At 48.1% G+C, this 22,160-nt stretch overlaps 1 protein-coding gene across 2 annotated transcripts in view; it reads right to left on the reverse strand.

The window, feature by feature from the left end:
* SAMD10 (sterile alpha motif domain containing 10) overlaps positions 1-21,687 on the reverse strand; it is a 44,712-nt gene extending 23,025 nt beyond the window's left edge. Inside the window, exons 1-2 of one of the 2 annotated variants that reach the window (XM_040330483.1) lie at positions 21,404-21,684; positions 6,331-6,512 (exon numbers count right to left, since the gene is read on the reverse strand). In XM_040330483.1, the coding sequence (XP_040186417.1) occupies positions 6,331-6,512; positions 21,404-21,488 (267 nt within the window). In that variant the 5' untranslated portion in view covers positions 21,489-21,684. Of the gene's footprint in view, positions 1-6,330; positions 6,513-21,403 lie in introns of both variants that reach the window. The other variant, XM_040330484.1, reaches the window with a different exon arrangement.
* Between the last annotated feature and the right edge of the window lie 473 nt (positions 21,688-22,160).

Here is a 22,160-nt window from a genome sequence, read left to right on the forward strand (position 1 = left end):
TTCTCAAGACAGGAAATCTCCTCAACAGCAACATAGTCAGAATTAAAAAATAATTTTGTTTATTCTTCATTTGCCCGGCGCTTACTCTATCTTAGTGGCGGGTCAGGCAGCGGGTGACGGCGGCGAGCTGTGGGACGGCTCCCTGTGTCCTCCATGCTTCCCCCTCCTCTCTTCTTCAGCTTCCAGGTTTTATTGTCAAAGCGGAAGTTAGAAGCTGATTGGCTACCATGCAAAGCTGCACCAGATTCTCAGTGCTCCAGTTTTAGTAAATCTCCCCCATTGCTTTGTATGTTTAACCACTTCCCGCCCGCCAATGACAGATTGACGTCGGCAAAGTGGTTGTAGAATCCTGACTGGACGTCATATGACGTCCTCAGGATTCTGAGCCGCTGCGTGCCCCCGGGGGGCGTGCATCGCGGCGATCGTTGTTGCAGGCTGTCAGTCTCACACCCCGCAACACCGATCAAGGTAAAAAGTCTCTCACGGAGAACTCTTTACCACGTGATCATCCGTGTCCAATCACGATGTAAACAGGAAAAGCCGGTAATCGGCTTTTCCTCACTCGCGTCTGTCAGACGCGAGTGGAGGAGAGCCGATCGGCTGCGCCTGTGACAGGGGGGGGTTTGTGCTGATCGATGATCAGCACAGCCCCACCGAGGATGCCCACTGGACCACCAGGGATGCCCACTGGACCACCAGGGATGCCCACTAGACCACCAGGGATTAAAAAAAAAAAAAAAAGTATGCCACCCTTGACCACCAGGGATGAGAAGGACACAACAAAAATGGATGCCAATCAGTGCCGCAATGGATGCCAATCAGTGCCCACAATGGGCATCACTGATTGGCAGGCATTGTTTGGCACTGATTGGCATCCATTAGTACAACACATACGATACGATAGTGCCCATCTATGCCCATCCGTGCCACCTATCAGTGCCCATCCATGCCGCCTATCAGTGCCCATCCATGCCGCCTATCAGTGCCCATCCGTGCCGCCTATCCGTGCCGCCTATCCGTGCCCACCCGTGCCGCCTATCCGTGCCCAGCCTATCTGTGCCACCTATCCGTGCCACCTATCCAAGCCCATCCATGCTGCCTATCCGTGCCGCTTATCAGTGCCCATCCGTGCCGCCCATCAGTGCCGCATATTAGTGCCCATCAATGCCACCACATCAGTGCCACCTCATCGGTGCCCATCAGTGCCGCCTTTTCAGTGCCCGTCAGTGAAGGAGAAAACATACTTATTTACAATTTTTTATAACAGAAACAAAAAAAAAAATTTTTTTGCAGAAAATAAATATCCCAGATGTGATCAAATACCACCAAAAGAAAGCTCTATTTGTGGGTACAAAATGATAAAAATTTCATTTGGGTACAGTGTAGCACGACCTGGAAATTGTCATTCAAAGTGCAACGGCGCTAAAAGCTAAAAATTGGTCTGGGCGGGAAGGTGTATAAGTGCCCGGTATGGAAGTGGTTAAAATTAGTTAAAGATTGCGCACAAAAAAAAAGAGACGGCAGCTGTCAACAAAGGTCCCGAGAATCTTATGCTGAGCTGGTTCACCTCCTTTCAGCCGCAATGCCTCCCCCTCCTCACCATAACTCATTTCATGCGCCGCCATGTCCGGATAAAACACCACCGAGCGGAGTAATGTCTGTGACTGTTCTCCAATCACCGGCATGATATGAATACCCAATTATCTCAATGTCCACTTAGGTCACACATGAATTGTCCAGAGAAGCCACCTCCACCGCCCTACGGAAAATTCTGACTGCAGTGTTTGCGGCTGCCTTCGTGATGCGCCCACCCTACGCACTACATGACCACAGAGGTCTTATTAGGGACAGATAAATGCCCTTCACTAATGAACAAGTCTAAATTCACCAGTAAAAACGTAAATAGACAGTTATGTCCCTTTATATAAAAAAACACCAACTCTGGTCTAAACTTTTTCTTTTGGTTGGGGGGGAAGAAGTATTTTTATTGCAGCTTGCGTTCTTATTGGGGTGGTTTCTTTTCACGTCCAGAATCTGAGGGACATTCAATCAGAAGCACGAGAAGTGTTCACAAATTTCTTCAAAAGATATGAAGACGGCAACGAAACCCCATGGGGTAGATTCAGGTACGTGCGCTTCTTCTTACGGCGGCGCAGCGTATCGTATTTACGCTACGCCGCCGTAACTTACAGGAGCAAGTGCAGTATTCACAAAGCACTTGCTCCATAAGTTGCGGCGGCGTAGCGTAAATGGGGCCGGCGTAAGCGCGCGTAATTCAAATGTGGAAGGGGGGCGTGTTTTATGTAAATGTACGATGACCGTCTGTGTACATATCCCAGTGTGCATTGCTTCCAAGTACGGCGCAACAACGTATTGGTTTTGACGTGAACGTAAATTACGTCCAGCCCTATTCGCGAACGACTTACGCAAACAACGTAAATAATTCAAATTTCGAAGCGGGAACGACGTCCATACTTAACATTGGCTGCGCCTCCTAATAGCAGGAGCAACCTTACGCAGAAAAAGCCTTTACGCAAACGACGTAAAAAAACTACCGCTGGGCGCACGTACGTTTGTGAATCGGCGTATCTAGGTAATTTGCATATTATACGCCGAAAACAACGGAAGCGCCCCTACCGGCCAACGTAATATTGCACACAATTCTACGTCGGCGGAGGAAGCCTATTTTTTTAGCGTATCTGCCTTTGAGAATCGGCGTAACGATACGCGGGCGCGGATTTCAAATACGCCACCGTAAAAGGTGGGTCTTCCTATTCCCCTCCTTTCATTTCCTGATGTCATGGGGGGGGGGTGACAGATATATGGTGAAGGGATATCTCCTCAATCAAGTCTCAGATAACAAAAATGTGTGCAGCAGCCCCCTCTAATACTTAACGGAGACCCATCTCGATCCAGCGATGTGCATGAGAGCAACGGCTCTCCCTGGTTTCTTTCTCCTCATTGGCTGAGAAAGTACTGTCAGTTACAGCCAGTGAGCCGAAGAGGAGAGAGCGGGGGCGGGGCTGAGCCGTGGTCCTTGTGTGAATGGGCACACAGAGCAGTGGCTCAGGAGCAAGCCCATAACAGGCCGCTTGCTATGGGGGCACTTGGCAGGAGGAAGGGACAAAGAGCACAAGCGGGAGAACCGAGAAGAGGAGGATTGGGGCTGCTCTGTACACAGAGCAGGTAAGTAGAACATGTTTGTTAGTTTAAAAAAAACAGGCCTGATAGCCCACTTTTATTAAAAGGAAACAGAAAAGACTGGGGTAGATTCAGGTACATTTGCCCATTTCTTACGGAGGCGCAGCGCACCGTTTTGCCGCTGCGCCTCCGTAAATTTCCTGCGCTACGCTTGATTCACGGAGCAGTAGCCCCGTAAATTGCGTGGGCGCTCCTGAAAAATGCCCGGCGTAAGAGCGCGCAATTTAAATGATCCCGTAGGGGGCGTGGATCATTTAAATTAGGCGCGTTCCCGCGCCGAACGTAGTGCGCATGCTCTGTTGGGAAACTTTCCCGACGTGCATTGCGGTATATGACGTCGCAAGGACGTCATTTGCTTCAAAGTGCCAGCGCCATTCACGATTCACTTACGCAAACAACGTAATTTTTCCAAAAACGCGACGCGGGAACGACGGGTATACGTAGCATTGGCTGCCCCTGCTAATAGCAGGGGCAGCCTTACGCAAAAACCGAAGTAGGCAAATGACGCAAACTGCGTACGCAGGGCGCGCGTACGGTTGTGAATCGGCGTTAGTATGCAATTTGCATAATCTACGCTGACCACTACGGGAACGCCACCTAGCGGCCTGCGTAAGAATGCAGCCTAAGATATGACGGCATAAGAGCCTTATGCCAGGCATATCTTAGGCTGCAGTCGGCGTATCGAGGTTCCTTAATCAGGAGCATTCGATACGCCGGCGCAAGTAAGCAATTGCACTGCGTAACTATGGTTACGCAGACGCAATTGCTTATTGAATCTACCCCACTGTCTTTACAACATCATCAGGTTTCCTATGCAGGGGTTTCAGCTTCACACCTTCAGCTCTCTCAGCTCTCATTGTAGTACCTCGCTGCACTGTGCCATTCTTGGCTTCCAAATATGCTGGACAGCTCCCTGAACAATTCCTTGAACCTTGTTTCTGGTAAACCTTGACCTCTTTGCTCCTCCCATGAACTTCCTATGTAAGCCATGCTTTTGAACTTCCTGTTTGCCAGATTATTGTGCTCTCTCCAGTCAACATCTCGCTCTGGTGACTCCTGCTGCCGTCCGTATCTCCACTGCCACTCGTTACCAACCTTTGGCTTGTTTCTCAACTACGCTCTTGCTTGATCCCAACCTGCAACTACTTGTTACGGACTTTAGTCTTGCTTACTGACTAAGCTTTCGCTTGATCCCAACATGCTATGTCTGTTACTGGACCTTGGCTTGCTCACCTACTGGTGGAGAGATCCTGAGGACCGCAACCTGGTACTAACATGCAGCAAAATCCATCTTTACCATCATGAGCTCTGGTGAAGACTGGTTATCGCTTAGCACCTTGGGTGAGCCTGCATTATCTGTCAGGGTAATCTACTTGTATACTTATCCTACTGGTCGGTGGGAAACTCTCTACTGCTGTAGCTACTGGTCTCTGAGCCTGACACTGACACCTGCATAAAGGGTAATAATGTGCAATTCTTGTGCTTGTTGGCACCTGCAAGCAGGTTAAATCTTTTATAAGGAGCCATGTACCTGTCAGTGATGTGCAAGAATCATGGTGGGACCAAGCACCTCTCCCGCTATTCTCAAGGCTATACTCGCCTGTCCCTTGCTAGCCCTTTTAGTTGTTAGTGGATCTTTCTACCCTTCCAAGGAAGGTACAGTTTCACATTCTGTCAGTGGCGGACCGCCCATAGGGGGCGCCCGGGCGCATTGCATGAGTGTATGTTATTGTGGCCAGCCTTGTCAGATAACCGGACATTGGGCGCCGGTTATATGAATATGGACAGCTGGTTGGCTGTGCGGAAGTGCCTATCAGAGCCAGCGGCTTTCCCAGTACAGCCCTTCAGCTCCCGGATGTCTTATCCTCGGAACGTAGTGGATAAGACTGACGGCCGTCTCAGCCAATCAGGTTCACTGATTCTGGTTATCAGTAACCTGATTGGCTGAAGCATCATCGAGGGCGGCAGAAGACATCGAGGGACCGTGGAAGGAGGATGGCGAACCCCAGAAAGGTAAGTGCCGGGCGGGGGATCTGACTGGCAGAATTTTACAGGGGACAATTGATGTGGGGACAATTGATGTGGGCACAGGCACAGTGGGGACAATTGATGTGGGCACAGTGGGGACAATTGATGTGGGCACAGTGGGGACAATTGATGTAGGCACAGTGGGGACAATTGATGGCATGGCACAGTGGCTGCGTTTGGCATGGCACAGTGGTGACAATTGATGGGCACAGTGGTGACAATTGATGGCACAGTGGCTGTGTTTGATGGCACAGTGTCTGCGTTTGGCATGGCACAGTGGCGACAATTGATGGGCACAGTGGTGACAATTGATGGCACAGTGGCTGCGTTTGGCATGGCACATTGGCGACAATTGATGGGCACAGTGGTGACAATTGATGGCACAGTGGCTGCGTTTGGCATGGCACAGTGGCGACAATTGATGGCACAGTGGTGACAATTGATTGCACGGCACAGTGGCTGCATTTGATGGGCACAGTGGCTGCCTTTGATGGGCACAGTGAGGCTGCAATTTTTTTTTTTTTTCATTTGTTTGCGCCCCCCCAAAAATGTTGAGCACCAGCCGCCACTGCATTCTGTGACACTGAGGCCCCGTACACACGACCAAACATGTATGCTGAAACTGGTCCGCGGGCCAGTTTCAGCATACATGTTCAGTCGTGTGTGGGCGCGAGCGGGCCGAATTCCAGCAAACATTTGCCCGCCGGGCCTTTTCCCAGCAGACAAATATTCCTGGACGTGTTTTAAAACCGTCCGCTGGAATCCTGCCCGCTCGGACATGTACGGTCGTCAGTACAGACCTACCGTACATGTCCAGGCGCCCGCCGTCCCTCGCATGCGTCGAATGACTTCGACGCATGCGTGGAAGCCTTTAAATGGCAGGCCCGCCCACGTCTCCGCGTCATCGCCGCGTCATCGTCGTATTGTTTACGCGCGGACTTCTGTACCATGGTGTGTACAACCATCGTACAGAAGCCCTCTGGCAGACATGTACGGTGAAAACGGTCCGACGGACCGCTTTCACCGTACATGTTTGTTCGTGTGTACCCGGCCTAACAAGAACATGCCATTCTGAGAAGTGCACCCTGTGCAGTCGGTTACCTGTGTTACATCTGTTCCAGGCTGTTTAAGGAGTTTAATGGCCCTGCCTCCGGTTGTCCTGTGCCCTCGGCCATCGTGCCAGGTCAGGCTGTTACCGATATCACGTCGGAGGCGGTGGTTAAGATTCTCGGAGGACGCGGTGTGTTCCAAGAGGTTCCGACAAAATCTGAAGTGAGCGGCAGCTGCAAAAAAAAAAAAAAGTCAATATGTGTGATGTTACTATACATACTGGAGGTGGAATGAATACTTATGGGCATATTTATATGTAGTGAATCTGAAATTCAGCAAAACCTACTCTACTGGTGAATCTTCCATGTGCATGCATTTTTAATGGCAACGACTGATTCTCCAACAGAGAAGGTTTGGTGAAAATTGTAGTCACGGGGCTAGATTCAGAAAGCCCGCCGTAAGTTTGTGCGGGCGTAGCGTATCTCAGATACGCTACGCCGCCGTAACTTAGGCTGGGTTCACACTACGGTTTTCCCGTCCGTCAGCCGCATACGATTTCAGTATTGAAAACGTACGGGCACGGACGGGAAAACGTATAGATAGACAATGCATTGCAAATCGTATGCACTCAGATGCATCCGGGTGCGTACGATTTGCTGGCAAAACGTTTTTTAAACGTACGCAAAACCGTGTTCAACCACGGTTTTGCGGTCGTTTTTAAAACAGTATGGCAACCGCATACGTTTTCCTTTAACATTAATGTCAATGGAAAACGCACATATGTGCGGTTCCATACGTTCCCGTCCGTTTCAGCCGCATACGGTTTTCCATATAAATCGTATGCGGCTGACGGACGGGAAAACCGTAGTGTGAACCCAGCCTTAGTGAGGCTGGGGCTGGATTCACCAAGAACCTACGCCCTAAGTTACGGCGGCGTAGCGTACATCTGCCGGCGTAAGCGCGCCAAATTCAAATTCTGAAGAGGTGGGCGTGTTTTATGTAAATAAAAAACATGACCCCACGTAAATGCCGTTTCTTACGAACGGCGCATGCGCCGTCCGTGAACGTATCCCAGTGCGCATGCTCCTAATCACGTCGCAAATAGTCAATGCTTTCGACGTGGACGTAATTTACGCAAAGCCCTATTCGCGAACGACTTACGCAAACGACGCAAAATTCGACGCTGGCCCGACGTCCATACTTAACATTGGCTATGTCTCATATAGCAGGAGCAACGTTACGCCGGAAAAAGCCTTACGCAAACGACGTAAAAAAAAATCCGCCGGGCGCACGTACGTTTCTGAATCGGCGTATCCAGCTCATTTGCATATTCTACGCTGAAATCGTCGGAAGCGCCACCTATAAATATGCAACTAAGATACGACGGCGTAAGAGACTTACGCCAGTCGGATTTTAACCTAATTTCTGCGTATCTTGCTTTCTGAATACAGAAAGAAGATACGCCGGCGCAGCTTTGAATTTACGCGGCGTATCAATAGATACGCCGGCGTAATTTCTTGCTGAATCTAGCCCACAGTTTTTTGGGAAACACCGACACCGAACTGGTAAGAGGGAGATGTTTCCCCATCTCCCTGCTGGCATACAGAGTGATAATGCTAATGCATACAGGGCAATTGGCCTATGCCTGGCACTCAAGCCATCAGGCTCTAGTAATGACCCATTTTCACCGTCTGAAGATTTGTGTCCAACACAATCTGTGGGGAATTGTCAAGGGGAAGATGAGAAACACCAGACCCAACAATGCAGACCAGCTGAGGGCCGCTATCAAAGCAACCTGGGCTTCCATAACACCTGAGCAGTGCCACAGGCAGATCGCCTCCATGCCACCCCACATTGATGTAAAAATAAAGTAGAGCGCTAGGTGAAAAAATCTTAATATACCAATTAATGAAAAAATAAATATCTAAACAGAATTGAAATTAATAAATGACAAATGGAAAGAATGACATGTGTGGAAATAAACAACTGTGAAGAAAAAATTCCAAACTGTAAATATAATAATAAAGTCCATAGACTGTGATTCACATCAAAGTAAGAGTTGAATGAGTAAAGAGAAAATTCTTCTTCCACCAAGAGGACACCCAATAGTGAGATGTAGTCTCCTTACCACAGGTGGATGACCGTCATTACAGCGGTCAAATTAGGCACAGGGATTTGCAGCCTACCCCCGACGACGTCTTTTGATGACGAAACGCGTAGGTGTGGCCTTGCTGAGTGGAATGTCATAACGCTCTGAACACAGTGATACACAGCTACGGAGCCTAGCAGACAGGAGAGGATTCGAGGAGACGCCATATTCCCTTTATACTTATACTCACCGCGTTACCTTATCAACCTAAGTGTAAGTGCAATTTTATTAGTCGATTAAACCCACTTTTAAACGGTATCATGCTATGGGGCTTTCTTTTGTTTCTCATTCCATGAGATACTGAACCATCAATTCACTTTCTGGAGCGAGTTCATTTTGGAGTCCTTGGGCCAGATTCAGGTACATTTGCGTATCTTTGCCCGGGCGTAACGTATCCGATTTACGTTACGCCTCCGCAACTTAGACGGGCAAGTGCTGTATTCTCAAAGCACTTGCTTCGTAAGTTGCGGCGGCGTAGCGTAAATCGGCCGGCGTAAGCCCGCCTAATTCAAATTTGGATCAGGGGGATGTGTTTTATGTAAATCTACTGTGACCCGACGTGATTGACGTTTTTCCTGAACGGCACATGCGCCGTCCGTGGAATTTCCCAGTGTGCATTGCTCCAAAGTACGCCGCAAGGACGTCATTGGTTTCAACGTGAACGTAAATGACGTCCAGCCCCATTTACGGACGACTTACGTAAATGACGTAACTTTTTCAAATTTCGAGGCGGGAACGACAGCCATACTTAACATTTTTGCACCGCACTTATGCCACCATATAGCAGGGGCAACATTACGCCGGGAAAAGCCTAACGTAAACGGCATAAATTTACTGCGTCGGCCGCGCGTACGTTCGGGAATTCGCGTATCTAGCTAATTTACATATTTCGTAAATCAGCTTACACGCCCCTAGCGGCCAGCGGAAAATTGCAGTTACGATCCGACGGCGTTAGAGACTTACGCCTGTCGGATCTAATGGATATCTATGCGTAACTGATTCTAAGAATCAGGCGCATAAATACGACAGCTCGGATTAGGACTTACGACGGCGTACATGGCGCTGCGCCGTCGTAAGTCCTCTGAGAATCCGGGCCATTGACTTGGAGTGAGTCTATTCGGGAAGACTTTAAAACCCCTGTGTCTAATTAGACCGCTGTAATGACGATCACTGACATTGCCACAGTGAAGAACAGGGAAGGTGTGTTTACACACACCTCTCCCCGTTCTTCAGCTCCTGTGACCGATCGCGGGACACTGGCGGCGATTGGGTCCACGTGTCCCGCGGGCGCTGTCACGGAGCTTTGGACCGGGTTGCGTGCGCACCACTTAAGGACCGCCTAACGCCGATATACGTCGGCAGAATGGCACGGCTGGGCACAAGCACGTACAGGTACGTCGCCTTTAAGAGCCCAGCCGTGCCATTCTGCCGACGTATATCGGCGTTAGGCGGTCCTTAAGTGGTTAACCTATTTTTTTTTTTTTTTATAATTTAGCAGTTCTTCTTTATCTTGGTTACCAGATCAGTAACTATCAAACAATGACCTGTTATGCCAGCTTTGATATTTGGCACTCTGTAAACAAGCAATCTAATTTCCTTGCAGTGAAGGAGACTGATTGCAGTTTTATACAGCCACAGAGAACAAAAGAAGTTGTGTTTTTCTTCTGCTCCTGCCTAAATCTATTTTTAAAGTGGCGCCTTAGGCGTGAAAATCGACTACGGGGGATGGGAACTTGTAAAAAGAAGCAAGGCGCAATTTACATATTTATGCAAGAGAGACGTGCTACAGTCTCGACATCGCATCATGTGTCCTTCAGCGGCAAAAAACAAAAGCAAAAAACAGAAGAAAAAAAGAAAAGAAAAGTCAGATAAGGCAACAGGTAAAACACGTGACATGGCAGTGCCAGGCAAGGAGAATTGTAACAGTCCTGTTAACAAGTGCAGTCAGTTTACCCTTAAAGCCAGGGATGGACTGGCCATTGGGACTACAGGGAGTTTCCCGGTGGGCCGATGGCTTAGTGGGCCGGCTTCAGTGACAGCAGGCCGCCGCCCCCCCTCCGCTCCTCTGTCTCTCCCTCCCTGCAGCGCTCACCTCCTCTCCCTCCACGCAGTGCTCATCTGGGGGGGAGGGAACAGAGAAGCAGGGGGAGGACCAGGGAGGATGACAGAGGAGCATGGGGGGGACCAGAAGGAGCACGGGGGAGGGGACAGACAGCTGACTCAACAGCTATGGCCTGGGAGTTTCTCACTTCTGCCTAATCTTTTCCCATAAGGGGGGGGCACCGAACTGATTCTTTGCCCAGGTGAAATAATGTCTAGCTTCCCCACTGGTACTGCCTATAAGAGTACCAGTACCACGGCTAGTGGCTAGTGAAGGGGAAGAGGGGGCTTGGGTGGCTGGGGGGGGGGGGGGGGGGGGCGGGAGTTGTCCGGCCGCCATAGGAAAGACCTGTCAAAGTGGGCCAGTCTGGATGAAGTCCAGGGCCAAATTTTTGTCCCAGTCCAGCCCTGCTTAAAGCAGAACTATGGGATAAAAAAATCTCTCATTTAAATATATTCCTCAATAGCCATATAGAGGATATACAGTATCTCACAAAAGTGAGTACACCCCTCACAATTTTGTAAATATTTTATTTTATCTTTTGACAACACTGAAGAAATGACACTTTTCTACAATGTAAAGTAGTGAGTGTACAGCTTGTATAACAGTGTAAATTTGCAGTCTCCTCAAAATAACTCAACGTACAGCCATTAATGTCGCCGCAATGCCGCCGCATACCGCAACGCCGCCGCCTAGTTATTCAGCGTGCGGGGAACATTACAGCTTTCATTTTAATAGCTGTCTGTTCCCCGCCGCGCCGCGTATAGACACTCCCCCTTGCTCGGGATTGGACGGGTGATCTGTCTATCAAAGTGCAGATCACCCGTCCAATCCAGAGTAAGGGGGAGTGTCTATACGCGGCGGGGAACACACAGCTATTTAAATGAAAGCTGTAAATGTTCCCCGCAATCTGATTAACTAGGCGGCGGCGGCATCTAGGTATGGGGAGACATGGCTGCATATGTGGGGGGACATGGCTGCATATGTGGGGTGACATGGCTGCATATATGGGGGACATGGCTGCATATATGGGGGACATGGCTGCATATGTGGGGGACATGGCTGCATCTGTGGGGGACATGGCTGCATCTGTGGGGGACATGGCTGCATATGTGGGGGACATGGCTGCATATGTGGGGGACATGGCTGCATATATGGGGGACATGGCTGCATATATGGGGGACATGGCTGCATATGTGTGGGGACATGGCTGCATATGTGGGGGGACATGGCTGCATATATGGGGGACATGGCTGCATATGTGGGGGACATGGCTGCATATGTGGGGGACATGGCTGCATATATGGGGGACATGGCTGCATATATGGGGGACATGGCTGCATATGTGGGGGGACATGGCTGCATATGTGGGGGGACATGGCTGCATATGTGGGGGGACATGGCTGCATCTGTGGGGGGACATGGCTGCATCTGTGGGGGACATGGCTGCATATATGGGGGACATGGCTGCATATATGGGGGACATGGCTGCATATGTGGGGGGACATGGCTGCATATGTGGGGGGACATGGCTGCATTTGGGGACACATTTAAAAAAAAGTATCGGTATTCGGTATCGGCGAGTACTTGAAAATAAGTATCGGTACTTGTACTCGGTGCTAAAAAAGTGGTATCGGGACAACCCTAGTTACAAGGTCTCAGGTGTGAATGGGGAGCAGGTGTGTTGAATTTGGTGTTATCGCTCTCACTCTCCCATACTGGTTGCTGGAAGTTCAACATGGCACCTCATGGCAAAGAACTCTGATGATCAAAAAAAATTAAATTAAATTGTTGCTCTACATAAAGATGGCCTAGGCACACCCTAATCAACGCTGCGCTGCGCAGATTCCCCCTGCTGCTTGGCTACAGAAGAAGGGACTGGGGAATCTCTGTCTTAAAAGTGAGACATCAGGGGTCTGTTCAGACCTCTGATATCTCACCAAAGCCCCCCAATGGAGCTTCTAAAAAATTGTATATAAAATGATAATATATTAAATAAAATTGTAAAAAATAGAAAAATTGTAAAAAAAAAAGTTATGATAAAAAAAATAGACTACTGACATCTATTTTTTCATTACTGACACCGCCCACTGCTCTATTGAGATCGGTCTGCGCACACCTAGCCTATGCCTAGGCTATAAGAAGATTGCCAAGACCCTGAAACTGAGCTGCAGCACGGTGGCCAAGACCAGACAGCGGTTTACCAGGACAGGTTCCCCTCAGAACAGGCCTCGCCATGGTCGGCCAAAGAAGTTGAGTGCACGTGATCAGCATCATATCCAGAGGTTGTCTTTGGGAAATAGACGTATGAGTGCTGCCAGCATTGCTGCAGAGGATGATGGGGTGGGGTTTCAGCCGGTCAGTCCTCAGACCATATGCGGCACACTGCATCAAATTGGTTTGCATGGCTGTCATCCCAGAAGGAAGCCTCTTCTAAAGATGATGCACAAGAAAGCCTGAAAACAGTTTGCTGAAGACAAGCAGACTAAGGACATGGATTACTGGAACCATGTCCTGTGGTCTGATGAGAACAAGATAAACTTATTTGGTTCAGATGGTGTCAAGCGTGTGTGGCGGCAACCAGGTGCCTACAGTCAAGCATGGTGGTGGGAGTGTCATGGTCTGTGCTATATTATTTTTATTTGCAAGTTTTTTTTTTCCATGAAAATGGCGTTACCCGTCTGGCTTTTCACCTATGCATTGCATTGACGTGTGTTAATGCACAAAACCAAATGGAATGTGTGGGAAGTGGCGTCTTTGCCCGGAAGTGGGTGAAAATACCTGTCTTAGACAAGTATCTGCACCCCCTCCCCCCTGAAAGGTGCCAAATGTGACACCGGAGGGGGGGAGAGTTTAGAAAAAAAGCGTAAGTTCCATTTTTGGGTGGAACTCCGCTTTAAGGCTTACCTGTAGGTCCTGGAAATATCTCCTAAACCTACATGGTTTAGTAGATATTTATAATTCCTTGTACGATCACTTCCTCCGGCGCATGCGCACTTTAGAAAGGGCACGTTGTGCCGTTTCTAGCTGGGGTAATGCAGCGACTGGCGACACGCGCGGGAGTGACGTCATGCGCCTCTGACCAGTCACAGAGCCGGAGTCCAAGGCCACGGAAGGAAGAGGGGTGAAGAATGGACGCTTCCAGCCAGCAGGGACATCGGTGACATCGCAGGCTTTGGTTTCAGGTAAGTGACACATAATGGGCTACTATGCGATGCATACCAGCCCATTATGCTTTACCTTTGCAGGGGAATAAACAGGAAGTAAAACCCATCAGGGTTTACTTCCTCTTTAACTTTACTTGTCAGTGGGAAACTTTTAGTTTCAATAATTTTTAATTAGGTTTTACAATATCGAAAACAGGAAACAATTGGCTCAGCTTAACATTGTACAGTATAGTACTTCGATAGTCAAACAATACAGTCAGGAAAACACCCTCTGGCAAGTAAAACAACTCAGTATTGTTTTCAGGTACAACCACGAGCATAATTACAGCAATATTAACAGTGGTAAACTTTTATGGTCGATCGGTGTTTATCTTCATAAAGTTAAAGCAGATGTGCGCTGAAAAAAAAAATATTAAAAGCCAGCAGCTACAAATACTGCAGCTGCTGACTTTTAATATTAGGACACTTACCTGTCCTGGAGTCCAGCGCCGTCCGCAGCAGAGGACGAGCGATCGCTCCTCACTTTGCTGCCCCCCCCGCCATTCTCAGTGAGGGAACCAGGAAGCGAAGCGCTCCGGCTTCACTGCCCGGTTCCCTACGGTTCCCATGCGCGAGTCGAGTGTTCCCAGAACACAACGGGGGGGGGGGGGGGATGGAGGTGACGTCATGCCCGCAGTTTACCCGAGACTGTGTGGCCGGAAGTGGGTGCAAATACCTGTCTTTAGACAGGTATCTGCACCCCCCTCCCCCCTGAAAGGTGTCAAATGTGGCACCGGAGGGGGGTAGAGTACGGATCAGCGGGAGTTCCACTTTAGGGTGGAGCTCCGCTTTAAAAAAAAATGTACAGGAGGAGTTGGGGGGGGGGGGTGATGGTATATACAGGGCGCCATGGGCAACAGGGGCACCGTGTGGCCATCCAGAGGCGTACTAGGGGGGGTGGGGGCGTACCACACACTGGAGGGGTGTCAGACCGGCAACGGGGGGCACGCTGAACGGGGGGGGGGGTCTGCATTGAAGGGGTGGATACACTGAAGGGGGGTCTGTGTAACATGCAGGGGGTCCAGAGCTGCAGGGTACTGTGTAATGTAAAGGGGTCCAGAGCTGCAGGGTACTGTGTAATGTAAAGGGGTCCATAGGTTCTGTGTAATGTAAAGGGGTCCAGTGATGCAGGGTGCTGTGTAATGTAAAGGGGTCCAGTGATGCAGAGTGCTGTGTAATGTAAAGGGGTCCAGTAATGCAGGGTGCTGTGTAATGTAAAGGGGTCCTCTTTGTTTATGTTTAGGTGACCAGGGGGCGAGGGTGAAGATGGGGGGGGTGCCACAGGATTAGCTTGCACAGGGCGCCTGAACAACAAAGGCCCCATGCACACGACACGCTATTACAAACGCCTCTAATCTCAGCTTTTCAAAGGCAAAAACCGGCATTTAAAACGCCCGTTTTTGCCGCGAATTGCGCAGCGTTTTGCCGCAATTTGCGAAGTTTTACCGTGATTTGCGGCTGTCAGCGTTTATCCCCAAAACACTGTAGACCCTCCCCATGCTCAGAATCAAACTATTTGTGCCGTGTTTTGCCGCGTTTAGTGTCGTTTTGCCGCGATTTGCGTCTAAAACGCAAAAGCTGAAAGCTTCTGAACCCAAAATTTTGGGTTTGGAAAAACGGCCATAAACCCAACTGCTTTGAAACGCCAAAAAACGTGATCGTGTGCATGGACACATAGGATAACATTAAATGTGTTCAGGGGCAGTTGAAAAAAATGCCCAAATGCCTCTGAACTCGAGTTTAGCAGCGTCTCGTGTGCATGGGGCCTAAGGCAGAGTTGTGGCAGAGTACATGAGACTCCAAGGTGGTCAGAAAACCAGCCAGGGACAATGGCAGGAGAGCCCACCGCTGGGGTCCCCCCCAAGAGATAGAAGAATCTCCGGGTTCAGCTTTCCAGACTCCGCACTATAGGACAGACGGAGCCTCTCATTCTTGCCATTCAGTGGAATCTCACTTCTTGAATCTGTCACTGCTGCAGTTCACCAATCAGTCCTGTGCTGGAGTCTGCTAATCCTGGATCTGAAGGACAATTAGCGGTCCAGCGGACGGCAGTATCTCTGTATGAGCGCAGAAGACTGTGATAAAATAAATAGAAGGGGTGCGCATTGTGTGCAGGGAATGGAGCAGACATGAGCCCTCGGGACTGTTTTGCTACAGTAAGATTACAGCAGGCACACTTAAGCCTCGTACACACGATAGGTTAACCGGAGGACAACAGTCTGAAGGACCGTTTTCATCGGTCAAAACCGATCGTGTGTGGGCCCCATAGGTTATTTAACCATCGGTTAAAAAAAAGCCAACTTGCTTTAAAATTAACCGATGGATTCCTAACCGATAGGTCAAAACCGATCGTTAGTAGGCACGACCATCGGTTAAAAATCCACGCATGCTCAGAATCAAGTCGACGCATGCTTGGAAGCATTGAACTTCGTTTTTTTCAGCACGTCGTTGTGTTTTACGTCACCGCGTTCTGACACGATCGGTTATTTAACCAATGGTGTGTAGGCGTGACGGACCATCAGTCAGCTTCATCGGTTAACTTAAGACAACGATCCTTCAGACCGTTCTCATGGGATGGACTGATCGTGTGTACGAGTCTTTAAAGAGAATGGATCACCTACTATAAGCAATGACTGCTTTTCAACCTCCTATAGATTACCGGAAATAAAAAATATGATTGCAATCAGAATCCCAAATGAATGAATGAAAATAATCATATGCAGCATCAGCCACCTACCGAGCATATTGATTTCAATTACAGTCTGTTGTTCCGAATGAAGTACAGTAAAGAATCCTCAATGTGTTGCATTTCCAAATACGTGTGTACATAATTATACTGGCCTAAATTCACGTAGGGCGGCTTTACGTTGTGCGGGCGTAGCGTATCTTATTTACGCTACGCCGCCGCTACTTAGAGAGGCAAGTGCTGTATTCACAAAGCACTTGTGTCCTAAGTTACGGCGGCGTAGCGTACAGCGGCCGGCATAAGCGTGCCTAATTCAAATTGGTAAGAGGTGGGCGTGTTTTATGCAAATAAAGCATGACCCCACGTAAATTACGTTTTGAATGTACGGCGCATGCACGGTCCGTGGACGTATCCCAGTGCGCATGCGTCGGATAGAATGCCTAACATACGTCGAACACTGCCTACGATGTGAACGTACTTACGCACAGCCCTATTCACGTACGACTTACGCAAACGACGTAAAAAAATACGCTTGTTCCGACGTCCATACTTTGCATGGGCTACGCCACTTAGAGACCTGCTTTATCTTTACGCCGGCGTATGTCTTACGTAAACGTCACATACTGTCATGTGACAGTGGCACTAATATTCAGCACTGATAAGGCGTTGACTGTGTCAGTAGTTTAGTTTTCTTTACAATTGTATTTCTTTGTTATTTTTTAACAAGGCGGGAGTGGATGTTGTCAGGGTTTTTCTTATTTAATGTTTTATGTTCTGTATACTCTACCAATAAAAATATATTCAACCCTAAAAAAAAAAGAAGAACAATGTGTCAATTGTGTTTCTAATGTTCTGTATATGTGTTCTCTTTTACCTGTCACAAATTTTCTTTTTTTTTGTATATTTTCATAGATATTTTGTGTTTTCCAACAAGGAATGCCCCCGAGGAAGGGATCTATCCCAAAACGCGTAGGGCCTCATCCTGCATTTGGAGACAACACTTACAATTGATCATATTTTGTAACCATGTTCAGTAAGGGGGACCACTTATTCTATTATTTTTACAATTTCACCTTTAAGTATCTATTACAATTCTTTTTTTTTTTTATCAGCCCTTCTTTTTTTTTTTTTATCAGCCCTGTTGGGGCCCCTGACATCTCCCCTTTGAGACAGGGAAAGGGGGAGAGGGGAGGAGGACGACACCGGAGAGGGAAGGAGGACACTGGAAAGGGAGACAGTCTGAGACAATCAGTGCCATGGAGGTACCAGCACCGATCTCCCTGTATACATTTTAATAAAGCACCTGACGTCACCGCCTTCTCACACGATCGGTTATTTAACCTATGGTGTGTAGGCACCTCAGACCATCAGTCAGCTTCATCGGTTAACCGATGACAACTGTCCTTCAGACCGCTCTCATCGGATGGACTGATCGTGTGTACGCGACTTAAGGCTACACCTAATGCCCCGTACACACAGTCGGAAATCCCGCCAGCAAAAGTCCAATGTTAGCTTTTGGTCGGAAATTCCGACTGTGTGTAGGCTCCATCGGACTTTTGTTGGCGGAATTAAGTTCAATGCTTCCGAGCATGCGTCGAATTGTTTCCGAGCATGCGTCAGAATTTTGCGTGTTGGAATTGCTACAGACGATCGGATTTGAGAACCAGCTCTCAATCTTTTGCTAGTGGAAATTCCGACAGCAAAAGTCCAATCAAAGCATTTCCGTTCAATAGCTCACATCAGACTTTTGCTGTCGCATTTGCAAAATTGCTGCGCACATACTGTGTGACATAAAAGCTGCAATGACTGCCATTTTATTTCCTAGGGTCTCTGCTGAAAAAAAAAAAAATGATATATTATATATTATTTATATATATATATATATATATATATATATATATATATATATATATATATATATACAGTATATATATATATATATATATATAATGTTTGGGGGTTCTGAGTAATTTTCTGACAAAAAAAAAACAATGATTTTTACATGTAGGAGAGGAGTGAAGGAATAGACCTGGCTGGAAATGATTAAAATATAAATAACCCTCCTATAGCAACAAATTGCAACAACTGTAAAATACCAAAGCACCTTGCACATGTAAATAAAGTGATACAAAATAAAAATATCATCATTGATAAAACATAAAATGTAGCGAAGTAAGAAGTCCATTCTATTTCCAGGATCTTTTACTTTGCTATCAGTTTTATATGTGTGTTTCTTAAACACAGTAGCTGTTTGGAAATCAGCATGGGGATGTAGAAGAGTTTATTTATATTTGTATTGATAATAAAACACCTCTGACATCATATCATGAGATCAGAAAAACACATCTAGGCTTATAAGGTGGAAAGTGTTGAAACCCACATCAACCAATCAAATTTGAGCTTTTTGCTTCGTTGACTGTTTTAAGCTGAATCCTAAATGATGGCAGTTACCGAACTGTTACACATGGCAAAAAAAGCCTAATATGCATAATATTATAGAAATGTTCTATAGTAATTGCCATTCTATGAGGCACAGAATATCGTCAATGTCGTCTGGATGGGTACTATGACCTCTGAGCATGAAAGGACTCTCTTGTCACGTAAACTCCTCTATGCCCCATACATTCTTCTATTGTGTTCTATGAAGAACATATACCTGTCACCACAACTACACTATGTCTAAAACACATAAAATAAAAAGTAAAAAAAAATATATATATATATGATAGATGTATGAGACAAATATCATCTATGTATCTAAACTACACAGACAGATAGCAAATGCATTACATGATGTAGCCATCAAAACTAGCCAAGTATGCCTTGATAATAATAAAATGTATTGAGCATTCCACCTTAACCTGCAATGTGACATGTATGTGATTATAATACCAAGTTGCACTTTTATGCCCCTTATACTGTTATATGTATTACTATTACACACAACATCTCTGATCACATATGTGTCTGTCTTATCACATGCATGCACCGTGTGTTATGAATGGGCCCCTATCACACACATATGTAGCATGTGGTGCCACGTATCACACACATGTAGTTGAATAGATACCCCCTTATATTACACATGCTTCATATAGTTCCCCAAATCCTAAACCGGTAATGACCCCAAACACATACATGTACCGTATAGTGACCACCTATCATACCCATGAAGCATGCAATGACCCCCTATGATATGTACAAGTAGTGACCAAATCATATACATGTAGTGAACTCCATCATTTATAAGAAAAAGTGTAGCGTGTTGTGACCCCCATCATCTGTAGGTAGTCAGCATGTAGTGACGCCCATCATCTGTAGGTAGTCAGCATGTAGTGACCCCTATCATCTGTAGATAGTCAGCATGTAGTGACGCCCATCATCTGTAGGTAGTCAGCATGTAGTGACCCCTATCATCTGTAGATAGTCAGCATGTAGTGACCCCCATCATCTGTAGGTAGTCAGCATGTAGTGACCCCTATCATCTGTAGATAGTCAGCATGTAGTGACCCCCATCATCTGTAGGTAGTCAGCATGTAGTGACCCCCATCATCTGTAGGTAGTCAGCATGTAGTGACCCCCATCATCTGTAGGTAGTCATCATGTAGTGACCCCCATAATCTGTAGGTAGTCAGCATGTAGTGACCCCCATCATCTGTAGGTAGTCAGCATGTAGTGACCCCCATTATCTGTAGATAGTCAGCATGTAGTGACCCCCATCATCTGTAGATAGTCAGCATGTAGTGACCCCCATCATCTGTAGGTAGTCAGCGTGTAGTGACTCCCATCACCTGTAGGTAGTCAGCATGTAGTGACCCCCATCATCTGTAGATAGTCAGCATGTAGTGACCCCCATCATCTGTAGGTAGTCAGCATGTAGTGACCCCCATCATCTGTAGGTAGTCAGCATGTAGTGACCCCCACCTTATATACATACACATAAGAAACATGTAGTGACCCCCGTCATCCATTGACAGGCAGCATGTAGTGACCTCCCCATCATCTATTAACAGGCAGCATGTAGTGACCCCCATCATCCATTGACAGGCAGCATGTAGTGACCCCCCATCATCTATTAATCTATTAACAGGCCACATGTAGTGACTCCCCATCATCCAATAACAGGCAGCATGTAGTGACCCCCCCCCCATTATCTACTGACAGGCAGCATGTAGTGACCCCCCCCCCCATCATCTACTGACAGGCAGCATGTAGTGACCCCCATCATCTAATAACAGGCAACATGTAGTGACCTCCCATCATCAGGCAGCATGTAGTGACCCCTCCCCCCTATCATCTACTGACAGGCAGCATGTAGTGACCCCCCATCATCCATTAACAGGCAACATGTAGTGACCCCCCATCATCCATTAACAGGCAGCATGTAGTGACCCCCATCATCCATTAACAGGCAACATGTAGTGACCCCCCATCATCCATTAACAGGCAGCATGTAGTGACCCCCCATCATCCATTAACAGGCAACATGTAGTGACCCCCATCATCCAATAACAGGCAGCATGTAGTGACCCCCCCCCCATCATCTACTGACAGGCAACATGTAGTGACCCCCATCATCCATTAACAGGCAGCATGTAGTGACACTGACTCCCCCATCATCTACTGACAGGCAGCATGTAGTGACCCCCATCATCCATTAACAGGCAGCATGTAGTGACACTGACCCCCCCATCTATTGACAGGCAGCATGTAGTGACACCCCCCCCCCCCCCCATGCTGACAGGCAAGTGACCACAATATATACATGTTTCTTGCAGTGATCCCCATCATCTCTACATTAGCAGCATGTAGTGACCCCCCCATAATCTGTAGTCACCCCATCATAAACATGTATGTACCATATAGTGACCCCCATCCTCTATACACAAGAAGCATGTAGTGGCCCCTCTCTCGGACATGCAGTGTCCCCAATCACACCCATGTAGCAGTACAGACACGCAGTGCCCCCATCTCACACCCACCGTCCATGGTGCCCCGCTCCGGGCTGTAGTCCCCTCGTCCGGCGGGATCCCTCTCCCCGATCCGGGTGCGAAGGTCAGTGAACATCGGGCGTCCGGGTCACATAGACAGCAGAGCCGCCGCCGCCGCCGCCGCCTCCTGCACACACACCGCACGGAGGGATGGGGGAGGAGGGCGGACACCCAGCTCTTCTCTCCGGGTCACCCGCTCAGCATCCTCCGGGAATCCTTACAGACGTCCCCTCCGTACCCGTGCAATGCTCCTCTCTGTATACCGGACCGGTTTAATGCTCCTCTCTGTACACCGAACCGGTGCAATGCTCCTCTCTATACACCCGTGCAATGCTCCTCTCTGTACACCGGACCCGTGCAATGCTCCTCTCTATACACCGGTTCAATGCTCCTCTCTATACACCCGTGCAATGCTCCTCTCTGTACACCGGACCCGTGCAATGCTCCTCTCTATACACCGGTTCAATGCTCCTCTCTGTACACCGGACCCGTGCAATGCTCCTCTCTATACACCGGTTCAATGCTCCTCTCTGTACACCGGACCGGTTCAATGCTCCCCACTGTACACCGGTTCAATACTCCTCTCTGTACACCGGACCGGTTCAATGCTCCCCACTGTACACCGGTTCAATACTCCTCTCTGTACACCGGACCCATGCAATGCTCCTCTCTGTACACCGGACCCGTGCAATGCTCCTCTCTGTACACCGGACCCGTGCAATGCTCCTCTCGGTGTGATGTTCGGTGA

This window comes from Rana temporaria, chromosome 12 (assembly GCF_905171775.1).
Source record: "Rana temporaria chromosome 12, aRanTem1.1, whole genome shotgun sequence".
Lineage (NCBI taxonomy): Eukaryota > Metazoa > Chordata > Amphibia > Anura > Ranidae > Rana > Rana temporaria.